Source organism: Cucurbita pepo, chromosome 6, assembly GCF_057944985.1.
Source record: "Cucurbita pepo subsp. pepo isolate OVF chromosome 6, ASM5794498v1, whole genome shotgun sequence".
Lineage (NCBI taxonomy): Eukaryota > Viridiplantae > Streptophyta > Magnoliopsida > Cucurbitales > Cucurbitaceae > Cucurbita > Cucurbita pepo.
In genome coordinates this window covers 3,807,668-3,818,796 of record NC_141803.1, presented here as the reverse complement: position 1 = coordinate 3,818,796, position 11,129 = coordinate 3,807,668, and the positions used below count along the sequence as shown (strand labels likewise).

The window sequence follows — 11,129 nt, the reverse complement described above, 5'->3', positions numbered from 1 at the left end:
AAAAACAAAAATAATTATTTTCTTTAAATAATAATAATAATAATAAGAGTATATTTTTATTTTAGTAAAAGTTTAAAAGGATTATTTAAATTTGTTTAAATTTCTGAATATTTTTATTAATTTAACTGAATAGAGTCATCTTGGACAATTCCAACTGCAGAAATTATGAGTATAGGAAGGCAAATGGCGGGCCTTGTTTTTTAACGTGATTAAATTCTCTCTTTCTTATATTCTTCTTCGTCTTCGTCTCCGACCGAAAGGTCTTCGATCGAATCATTTGTTTCATTACGCAAACTATTTAAATCATACATTTTGATAATTTTGGTGCAATTAATATTTATGTTCATTTATTCAGAAATGATTTTTATGATTTTTTTTTTCTTTAAAATTATATTTATATAAATAAAGGTATGACTAGAGATGTCTATTTAATTTATAATTGAGAATTTAAGTAAGAAAATGGGGAAGAATTTGAGACAGATTTTTACCCATTAACTGAACGGGACTAAAAATGGAGATTATATATTGGTACCTAAATACCAAATTTAGTTTATATATATATATTTATTGTTTTTTATTTTTTTTATATTATTAATGGCAAGTTAAGCTATTAAAAAGTGAAAAAAGAATAAAAAATAGAGAGGGGTAATTTAGACAATTTAACTTACTTAAATTAGCTCTCTCTTCATTGTATTGGTTGTCCTTCGTCTCCGATTAAGGCGTCGAAGTCGTCTGCTCAATTCCTTCCTGACCTCTAAGCTCCAAAGGCTTCTCCGTCCCTCTGGTGCAGATTCTTCGGGATCCGACCTCTCTATATATATATATATATCTATATGTATATATATATGCTCCATTTTGACAGTTCAAATCCGCCATTAATCTCCTCATTGCTCTGAGCTTTCTCATTTCTCGCCTCCGATTCCAGGCGGTAGGCGGTAGCAGCGAACGGAATCGAATTCAATGCGTATGTCCAATCTGTTTCCTGTTTTCGTTCTCTTTGCTGCTTCCGTCCTTTCCTTCTCCAGCAAGCTTTGCCTTGCTCAACCGAACCCATCGGTGATCAATCGTCCCAGTTCCTCGATCCTGTTTCCTGTCAAAGGAAATGTTTATCCTCTAGGGTTTGTGTTCTGTTTTCTTGCTTCATCTTTCATTTTCATTCTTATTCTCTCTCCCGCGTTATCTTTGGATCATTCATTCATTCGTCATCATAGATTATTCAAATTTCCTCCATTATCTGCAGTCATTTCACGGCTTCTGTCAATGTTGGCAATCCGCCCAAGGTTTTTGATCTAGATATTGATACCGGAAGTGACGTCACTTGGGTCCAATGTGATGCTCCATGTACTGGTTGCACTCTGGTCAGTTTGATTGATGCAAATCAAATCGAGTTTTATTCAATTGTTTCTTTCTTCTCTTCTTATTTCGAACACGAAATTGTTTCTAAATTGTAGCCTAATTTTGTGTTATTGATTACTTTTGTAGCCTCGCGATAAGCTCTATAAACCGCACAATAACGTTGTGCGTTGTGGAGAACCATTATGTACCGCACTTTTCCACCAAGGCAAGCCCCCTTGCAGGAATCCAAATGATCAATGCGACTACCAAATCGAGTATGCTGACCATGGATCATCCATTGGTGTATTGGTCAAAGATCTTGTTCCCATGAAACTCGCTAATGGCACTGTCATAGCTCCTAATTTGGGCTTTGGGTTTGTATTCAACGACACACCCTGTTTTCTTTTCTTTGACATGGCTCATTCTTTTGGCAGTTCCATGGCTTGGTTTTTGCCCTTAACGTAGGAAACTTGATACAAATCTTTCTTTCCTCTGATTCTCTTGTCTGCAGTTGTGGATATGATCAGCATAATGGCGGTTCACAACCCCCTCCTTCATCGGGTGGTGTTCTTGGGCTTGGAAACAGTAGAGGTACCTTGGCATCACAGATAAGCTCCCTCACTCATGTACGCAACGTAATCGGCCACTGCTACAGCAGCCATGGTGGAGGATTTCTATTCTTTGGAGGAGACCTTGTTCCATCTTCAGGGATATCATGGACGCCCATATTACACACTTCAGGAGGGTCAGTAAGAAGCCACCTTGAGCAATCATATAACTTTTGGCATTCATCATTGTGTAGTTCTCTTCTCTGAACTTGTATTTGATCTCATTCATTCTCTCAGGAGGTACTCATCTGGACCTGCCGATGTCTTCTTTGGTGGGAAAGCTGTTGGAATTAGAGGCCTTACCCTGACGTTTGACAGTGGAAGCTCCTACACTTACTTCAACTCCCAAGTTTATCGAGCGATACTCAACCTGGTAAGATGGGGACAAGAATTCTCTAATTTTCTACTTAACCTAAGGTTGCTGCTGTTCATGATATGTGTACCGTAGCGACTAGAAAATGTAGGGTCGTCACAAATTCTTTTTACAACGTATTGAATGAGATTAGAAACCAATAATCTAATCTGAAATGACATCCCCAGTTGAAGAATGATTTGAAAGGACAACCTTTAAAAGATGCACCGGAAGAGAAGATCCTTCCAGTGTGCTGGAAAGGCTCAAAAGCTTTCAAATCAGTGGCAGATGTGAGAAGCTTTTTCAAGCCCCTCGCCTTGAGCTTTACAAACTCGCAGAATGTTCAGTTTCAAATGCCACCTGAATCTTATCTGATCATCAGTGTGAGTTTCCCAAACATCTCATTTGTTTATCCATAATTAACGGAATGAAACCATATGCTAGGAACAAAATATAATATAAGACGTTTGCAGGAATTGGGTAAGGTTTGCTTGGGGATTTTGGATGGATCCCAAGTAGGATTGGGAAATGTTAACCTGATTGGAGGTAAGATACCGTTGGATCTCTACTTTCACATGCTTTCTTCCATCATTTCAGCTTCTTCTTACCCCTTTTTCCCACCCAAATCCATGAACAGATATCTCTTTTCTTGATAAAATTGTGGTCTATGACAACGAGAAACAGAAGATTGGTTGGACTGCAGCAAACTGCGGTAGACCTCGCAGGCAATGAAAGTATGTGATATGTATATTCCAAGGTGATTAATGGCCGGAGAAGTTGTCTCTCTACTCAAGAGAAAGAGATCAAGAATTAGGGGTTACAATAAGATATGATAAATGTAAATTCCCCCTATAATGATAAATAAATGAGAAGAAATTCAGGTGGTTGGTTCAAACATCCAAATTTCAGAATGTTGTTTTGGTTGAGTTTACAAATGAAAGATAGAAATGGAGTAAAAGGAAATAGCTATAAATTACAAACAAAAAAAAAAAAAAATTTAAAATTGGTTCACTTACTACTGATACAATTATTTATTTGGAGTTTTAATAAATTGAGAAAAGGTCAAAACTTTGATGATTTAATCATTACATTTCCATATGGGGCCTCCTCATGGCATCTAGAACCACCGTGATCCCTATCCTATCTATCCCGACTAAGTTCCACAACAAGCGCAACCCTCGTGTTTAGTTGTCAACCGTTGAGGTTGGAACCCTGAGCAGACTACGATGATAAGTTGGAGGAAGGTGAGGATGACGTCAAGTCATCATACCCCTTATGCCCAAGGCAACACACATGCTACAATGGCCGGGACAAAGGGTCGAAGAATTACACGGAAATTAGAAAAATTGAAGGATGCATGGGAAAGCTGAAACCATTTTCATTTTTGACATAATGTAATGTAGTTTCTTAATGTAATGTAGTTTCTTAATGTAATGTAGTTTCTTTGTAATTGTAGCATTCTTTCTATAGACTAAAAGACTGTACAACAAAACTCTTTTAAGTGGGAATCCATCCATCCATCCTTCCTTCCTTCCTTCCTTCCTTCTCCACACAATTCCTCCCAAGATTTAAGAAAATATAATTTACTAATGCAACGTCATAGTTCTTCTTCCTGTTTGACCATATTATTCGATTTCGAGCGTTCGAGAAGAACCGTCTTTGTCTCCATCATGATTTAGGCTGAATAATCCACTGAACAATCCCTCCGTTATGACTTTGTCGATCTGGATCGTCACTCTTCCCATAGTAGACTGCAAATCCCTCCGTTACGACTTTGTCGATCTGGATTGTCACTCTTCCGAGAGTAGACTGCAAAAGACCCCAACATTCTAAAATTATGTAAATTCTAGTTTACTTACCTTTGTTTGTCGAGGAGGACACCATTCCCGATAAACTTTCTATATAATATAACCATTTTAGAAATGCACTTTTTACATCCATTCGATAGAAGAAAGATTTGTTATAAGAAACAAAACCAAGAAATATTTTAGTAGTTCTGAATCTAGCATAGGTGCCAAAGTTTTAATGCTAATGATATTTTCATTTTCATCCATTTCCTACCGTCCATAATCATTCCTAAAGGTCATCACCAACCGAGACTAGATAACAAGTTATGGTTACATGCCAATTTTAAACCTCTTTTACTTGCTTTCATGTTAGCTAGATCTTAACTGTTTTTATTATGTAAGTTCGGGGTGTATGGCTAATCGTCAATTATTTTTACTCGGGTTACACGCTATCAAAATAGTGGTTGTAGCTTATTTTTCTTGCTAGAGTATAACATTATTTTTTTAAAATCGATTTCGAAACATTTTCTAAAACTGTTATAATCTCGTTTTCTAAAATATTTTCTAAAAAATAGGGTCGGAGGTTTTGGTATAAGTTGGTTGTGCCAACAATGACCCACTCTTTAAGAGCTTTGAAATCTAGTCAAGAATGATATAAGAGGGAGAGAACAATTCCTCTGGAACATGTCTTTGTCCATACCTTTTACAACCTTATTATATTACTAACAACCTTTGTTTACTTATTTATGATTATATCCATACGACTCTCGATTATGTTCATGCATGCACCTTAGAAGCATAATCTTTTTTGTTACTGTCAATATATATATACATACAGATGAAAATTGTTTTTTTATACCTCACAAATTATCTCTAAATAATTTATAAAAGTAATTCTAATTTAAAAATATAGTACAAATGGTTCTGTCTGACATAGGCGATAAAAATATATTTGAAGTTTTTTAAAAAAAAGTATGATTCTTTTATTAAAAAATTAGAGAGTATTAATTAAAATTTTCCTAAAAAAATAATAATAATAAGAGTATTTTTTTTTTATTTTAGTAAAAGTTTAAAAGAATTATTTAAATTTTTTTAAATTTCGGAATATTTTTATTAATTTAAGTAATAAAATTCCAAATAAATCGGAGAGGGGCATTGTGGACAATTCCAACGGCAGAACTAATGAGTATAGGAAGGCCAATGGCGGGCCTTGCTTTTCAACCTGATTAAATTCTCTCTCTCTTTCTTATCTTCTTCTTCGTCTCCGTCTTCGTCTCCGACAAGGACCTGAAGGTCTTCGATCCAGTAATTTGTTTCATTAGCTTCCCTACCTTCCCCCTCCATTTTCGTTCTCTTATACTCATATGAATCTCCTCTTCTGTATATATGGAGCTCCAGTTTCACTCTCCCATGCTCTGTTCTTCCTCTGTTCACTCCATCCAATCCCCAGTTTCTCCGTTTGGATTCGAATCCAATGGAGGATAAGAAATCGAGTTTTGTTTCGGGTTCACTAGAGATCCGTATGCCGGTTCTGTTGTTTGTCTCGATTCTCTTTGCGATTTTCGCCGTTTCCTTGTCTGACAAGTTTCTCACCGCCGACTGGGAGGAGTTGAGATCCGTTGGGTTTGGTTCGTCGATTTTGTTTCCTGTTAAAGGAAATGTTTATCCTCTAGGGTTTGTGTTTTGTGTTTTGTGTTTTGATTTTTTCGTATTGTTTGGATTATTGCAATTTTCTCGATTATGTGTTGGAATCTGCAGTCATTTTACGGTTTCTGTCAAGATTGGTAAGCCGCCGAAGGCTTTTGAACTGGATATTGACACTGGGAGTGATCTCACTTGGGTTCAGTGGGATGTTCAATGTATTGGTTGCACTCTGGTACGTTGGATCTTGATCGATTTTGACTGAATTGTTGTGTTTGTTACCAAGTTCTAGCGTAATTCTGTGTTATTCATTACTTTTGTAGCCCCGTGATATGCTCTATAAGCCGCATAATAACGCTGTGAGTCGTGAAGACCCATTGTGTGGGGCGCTTTCTTCGCAAGGTAATGCCTCTTGCAAGAAATCAAATGATGCTGGTTTCTAGTAGTTTATAGTTGTGCCTTTTCAATTTCTAAAATCATTATAGAATTCATGACTTAGATTGTGACAATGTTTTAAAAAGAGATAACAATACAAAGAATACTAACTTTATTTTTATAAACAAAAAGTTTAGGCCCTTCTTGAAATATGCTTTGTGTTCTTCCTCATTTATATTTATATTGAGTGGAAAGTGGTAGTAGTAGTAGTGTTTGTAAGGGTTATAAAAGAGGCTAAAAACTTCTTTTTGCAGTGAACACTTAGTTTGGCCTTGGCCTTTGTTCTTGGAAACTTAATTACAATCTTCCTTTCCTCTGATTCCTGTTGCTTGCAGTTGTGGATATGATCAGGACGATGGTGGCACGCAACCGCCTCCTTCAGTAGCTGGTGTTCTTGGCCTTAGTAGTAGTACAGCAACCATTGTATCACAGCTAAGTGACCTCGGCCATGTAAGCAATGTCATTGGACATTGCCTGGCCGGACTTGGGGGAGGATTTCTATTCTTTGGAGGAGGCCTCGTCCCATCTTCCGGGATGTCGTGGACGCCGATGTTACGCAATTCAGAAGGGTCAGATAAATTTTGACATTGATCATTTGCTTCTTATACCTCCTCCGTGTAGTTGACTTGGCATGTATTACTATTTGATCTCATTCATTCTTAGGAAGTACTCATCTGGACCTGCAGAGGTCTACTTTGGTGGGAAGGCTGGTGGAATTAGAGGTCTACTTCGGCGGGAATGCCGGTGGAATTAGGGGCCTTACCCTGACTTTTGACCGTGGAAGCTCTTACACTTACTTCAACTCCCAAGTCTATGGAGCGGTAGAGAAACTGGTGAGAATATGAGAACAAGAACTTCTTTTATAGTTATAAATATCTTGATTAGAACGATATCATTGGAAAAATAATGATCGGTCTTGACAATGATATCCCAGTTGAAGAATGATTTGAAAGGACAACCTCTAAAACTTGCTCCCGATGACAAAACCCTTGAACTGTGCTGGAAAGGCCGAAAAGCTTTCAAATCTGTGAGTGATCCCGATGACAAAACCCTTGAACTGTGCTGGAAAGGCCGAAAAGCTTTCAAATCTGTGAGTGATGTGAGAGACTTCTTCAAGCCCCTGGCCTTAAAACTTTAAGAACTACAAGAACGCCCAATTTCAAATACTTCCTGAAGCTTATCTCATAATCAGTGTAAGTTCCTCAAACACCTCTCATTTATAACTCATAAGGGGGGTCGTATCTTTCATTCAAGGGATCGCTTAGCTCTATTTCTCCGTCAATTCGCTTTCTTTCTTCATGCTTTTCATTTATTTTTAGTAACGCTTTTGCCTTTCATTCAATGGATCGCTTAGCTCTATTTCTCCGTCAATCTCCTTTCTTTCTTCATGCTTTTCATTCATTTTTAGTAATGCTTTTCTTTTTTGATGAATGATATGTTAGATGAACACGACACTCCAGTATGATATTGTCTAATTTGAGCATAAGTTCTCATGGTTTTGCTTTGAGATTTCTCAAAATGCCTCCCTAAATTAGTCGACGTGGGACTTTCATCCAACACCTCCCCTCGAACAAAGTATGTCTCCCCTTAATCAAGGCTCGACTCCTTTTCTTTTGGAGTCTTAGTGATTTTTTACTATGCGTTCGAGGTGTCCTACTCAATTTAGTTTATATATATATATATAGTTTTTTATTTTTTATATTATATTTTGGATTAAGAAATGAAAATTACTTGAAATTAATATATTTTTTAATTATATGTATATAAAAGGATGGAAAAGAAAATTAATGGCAGTTTAAGCTATTAAAAACAGAAAAAAAGAATAAAAAATAGAGAGGGGTAATTTAGACAATTTAACTTACTTAAATTAGTTTTGAAGCGCAACTTTGTTCTCTCTTCGTTGTATTGGTTGTCCTTCGTCTCCGATTAAGGCGTCCAAGTCGTCTGCTCAATTCCTTCCTGACCTCTAAGCTCCAAAGGCTTCTCCCGTCCCTCTGGTGCAGATTCTTCGGGATCCGACCTCTCTCTCTCTATATATATATATCTATATGTATATATATATGCTCCATTTTGACAGTTCAAATCCGCCATTAATCTCCTCATTGCTCTGAGCTTTCTCATTTCTCGCCTCCGATTCCAGGCGGTAGGCGGTAGCAGCAAACGGAATCGAATTCAATGCGTATGTCCAATCTGTTTCCTGTTTTCGTTCTCTTTGCTGCTTCCGTCCTTTCCTTCTCCGGCAAGCTTTGCCTTGCTCAACGGAACCCATCGGTGATCAATCGTCCCAGTTCCTCGATCCTGTTTCCTGTCAAAGGAAATGTTTATCCTCTAGGGTTTGTGTTCTGTTTTCTTGCTTCATCTTTCATTTTCATTCTTATTCTCTCTCCCGCGTTATCTTTGGATCATTCATTCGTCATCATAGATTATTCAAATTTCCTCCATTATCTGCAGTCATTTCACGGCTTCTGTCAATGTTGGCAATCCGCCCAAGGTTTTTGATCTAGATATTGATACCGGAAGTGACGTCACTTGGGTCCAATGTGATGCTCCATGTACTGGTTGCACTCTGGTCAGTTTGATTGATGCAAATCAAATCGAGTTTTATTCAATTGTTTCTTTCTTCTCTTCTTATTTCGAAGACGAAATTGTTTCTAAATTGTAGCCTAATTTTGTGTTATTGATTACTTTTGTAGCCTCGCGATAAGCTCTATAAACCGCACAGTAACGTTGTGCGTTGTGGAGAACCATTATGTACCGCACTTTTCCACCAAGGCAAGCCCCCTTGCAGGAATCCAAATGATCAATGCGACTACCAAATCGAGTATGCTGACCATGGATCATCCATTGGTGTATTGGTCAAAGATCTTGTTCCCATGAAACTCGCTAATGGCACTGTCATAGCTCCTAATTTGGGCTTTGGGTTTGTATTCAACGACACACCCTGTTTTCTTTTCTTTGACATTGCTCATTCTTTTGGCAGTTCATGGCTTGGTTTCCCTTAATGTAGTAGGAAACTTGATACAAATCTTTCTTTCCTCTTATTCTCTTGTCTGCAGTTGTGGATATGATCAGCATAATGGCGGTTCACAACCCCCTCCTTCAACGGGTGGTGTTCTTGGGCTTGGAAACAGTAGAGGTACCTTGGCATCACAGATAAGCTCCCTCACTCATGTACGCAACGTAATCGGCCACTGCTACAGCAGCCATGGTGGAGGATTTCTATTCTTTGGAGGAGACCTTGTTCCATCTTCGGGGATATCATGGACGCCCATATTACACACTTCAGGAGGGTCAGTAAGAAGCCACCTTGAGCAATCATATAACTTTTGGCATTCATCATTGTGTAGTTCTCTTCTCTGAACTTGTATTTGATCTCATTCATTCTCTCAGGAGGTACTCATCTGGACCTGCCGATGTCTTCTTTGGTGGGAAAGCTGTTGGAATTAGAGGCCTTACCCTGACGTTTGACAGTGGAAGCTCCTACACTTACTTCAACTCCCAAGTTTATCGAGCGATACTCAACCTGGTAAGATGGGGACAAGAATTCTCTAATTTTCTACTTAACCTAAGGTTGCTGCTGTTCATGATATGTGTACCGTAGCGACTAGAAAATGTAGGGTCGTCACAAATTCTTTTTACAACGTATTGAATGAGATTAGAAACCAATAATCTAATCTGAAATGACATCCCCAGTTGAAGAATGATTTGAAAGGACAACCTTTAAAAGATGCACCGGAAGAGAAGATCCTTCCAGTGTGCTGGAAAGGCTCAAAAGCTTTCAAATCAGTGGCAGATGTGAGAAGCTTTTTCAAGCCCCTCGCCTTGAGCTTTACAAACTCGCAGAATGTTCAGTTTCAAATGCCACCTGAATCTTATCTGATCATCAGTGTGAGTTTCCCAAACATCTCATTTGTTTATCCATAATTAACGGAATGAAACCATATGCTAGGAACAAAATATAATATAAGACGTTTGCAGGAATTGGGTAAGGTTTGCTTGGGGATTTTGGATGGATCCCAAGTAGGATTGGGAAATGTTAACCTGATTGGAGGTAAGATACCGTTGGATCTCTACTTTCACATGCTTTCTTCCATCATTTCAGCTTCTTCTTACCCCTTTTTCCCACCCAAATCCATGAACAGATATCTCTTTTCTTGATAAAATTGTGGTCTATGACAACGAGAAACAGAAGATTGGTTGGACTGCAGCAAACTGCGGTAGACCTCGCAGGCAATGAAAGTATGTGATATGTATATTCCAAGGTGATTAATGGCCGGAGAAGTTGTCTCTCTACTCAAGAGAAAGAGATCAAGAATTAGGGGTTACAATAAGATATGATAAATGTAAATTCCCCCTATAATGATAAATAAATGAGAAGAAATTCAGGTGGTTGGTTCAAACATCCAAATTTCAGAATGTTGTTTTGGTTGAGTTTACAAATGAAAGATAGAAATGGAGTAAAAGGAAATAGCTATAAATTACAAACAAAAAAAAAAAAAAATTTAAAATTGGTTCACTTACTACTGATACAATTATTTATTTGGAGTTTTAATAAATTGAGAAAAGGTCAAAACTTTGATGATTTAATCATTACATTTCCATATGGGGCCTCCTCATGGCATCTAGAACCACCGTGATCCCTATCCTATCTATCCCGACTAAGTTCCACAACAAGCGCAACCCTCGTGTTTAGTTGTCAACCGTTGAGGTTGGAACCCTGAGCAGACTACGATGATAAGTTGGAGGAAGGTGAGGATGACGTCAAGTCATCATACCCCTTATGCCCAAGGCAACACACATGCTACAATGGCCGGGACAAAGGGTCGAAGAATTACACGGAAATTAGAAAAATTGAAGGATGCATGGGAAAGCTGAAACCATTTTCATTTTTGACATAATGTAATGTAGTTTCTTAATGTAATGTAGTTTCTTAATGTAATGTAGTTTCTTTGTAATTGTAGCATTCTTTCT

General features: G+C 37.8%; 2 protein-coding genes across 5 annotated transcripts; both read left to right on the top strand.

Annotated features, from left to right (window-relative positions):
• Positions 1 to 850: 850 nt before the first annotated feature.
• On the top strand, positions 851 to 3,190 carry LOC111797009 (aspartic proteinase Asp1-like). The gene is made up of 8 exons (XM_087124557.1): positions 851 to 1,118; positions 1,241 to 1,358; positions 1,483 to 1,709; positions 1,847 to 2,080; positions 2,181 to 2,316; positions 2,484 to 2,678; positions 2,769 to 2,841; positions 2,933 to 3,190. Exons 1-8 carry the CDS (start codon positions 961 to 963, stop codon positions 3,025 to 3,027), a joined length of 1,236 nt encoding a protein of 411 aa, XP_086980683.1. The 5' UTR covers positions 851 to 960; the 3' UTR covers positions 3,028 to 3,190.
• A 2,424-nt stretch (positions 3,191 to 5,614) lies between these two features.
• Positions 5,615 to 10,558, top strand: LOC147792178 (aspartic proteinase Asp1-like). Of its 4 annotated transcripts, XM_087124867.1 has the most exons (11): positions 5,615 to 5,756; positions 5,841 to 5,958; positions 6,494 to 6,727; positions 6,822 to 6,878; positions 6,913 to 6,991; positions 8,852 to 9,078; positions 9,215 to 9,448; positions 9,549 to 9,684; positions 9,852 to 10,046; positions 10,137 to 10,209; positions 10,301 to 10,558. In XM_087124867.1, the coding sequence occupies exons 2-11, from the start codon at positions 5,933 to 5,935 to the stop codon at positions 10,393 to 10,395; spliced, it is 1,356 nt and encodes a 451-aa protein (XP_086980993.1). In that variant the 5' UTR covers positions 5,615 to 5,756; positions 5,841 to 5,932; the 3' UTR covers positions 10,396 to 10,558. The 4 variants fall into 4 exon arrangements, with proteins under 4 accessions (XP_086980993.1, XP_086980994.1, XP_086980995.1 ...); XM_087124868.1 differs by adding an exon at positions 6,047 to 6,125 and having other exon boundaries at positions 5,618 to 5,958; positions 6,822 to 6,991; XM_087124869.1 differs by lacking the exons at positions 5,615 to 5,756; positions 5,841 to 5,958; positions 6,494 to 6,727; positions 6,822 to 6,878; positions 6,913 to 6,991 and adding exons at positions 7,093 to 7,351; positions 8,299 to 8,491; positions 8,610 to 8,727.
• The last annotated feature ends 571 nt before the right edge of the window (positions 10,559 to 11,129 follow it).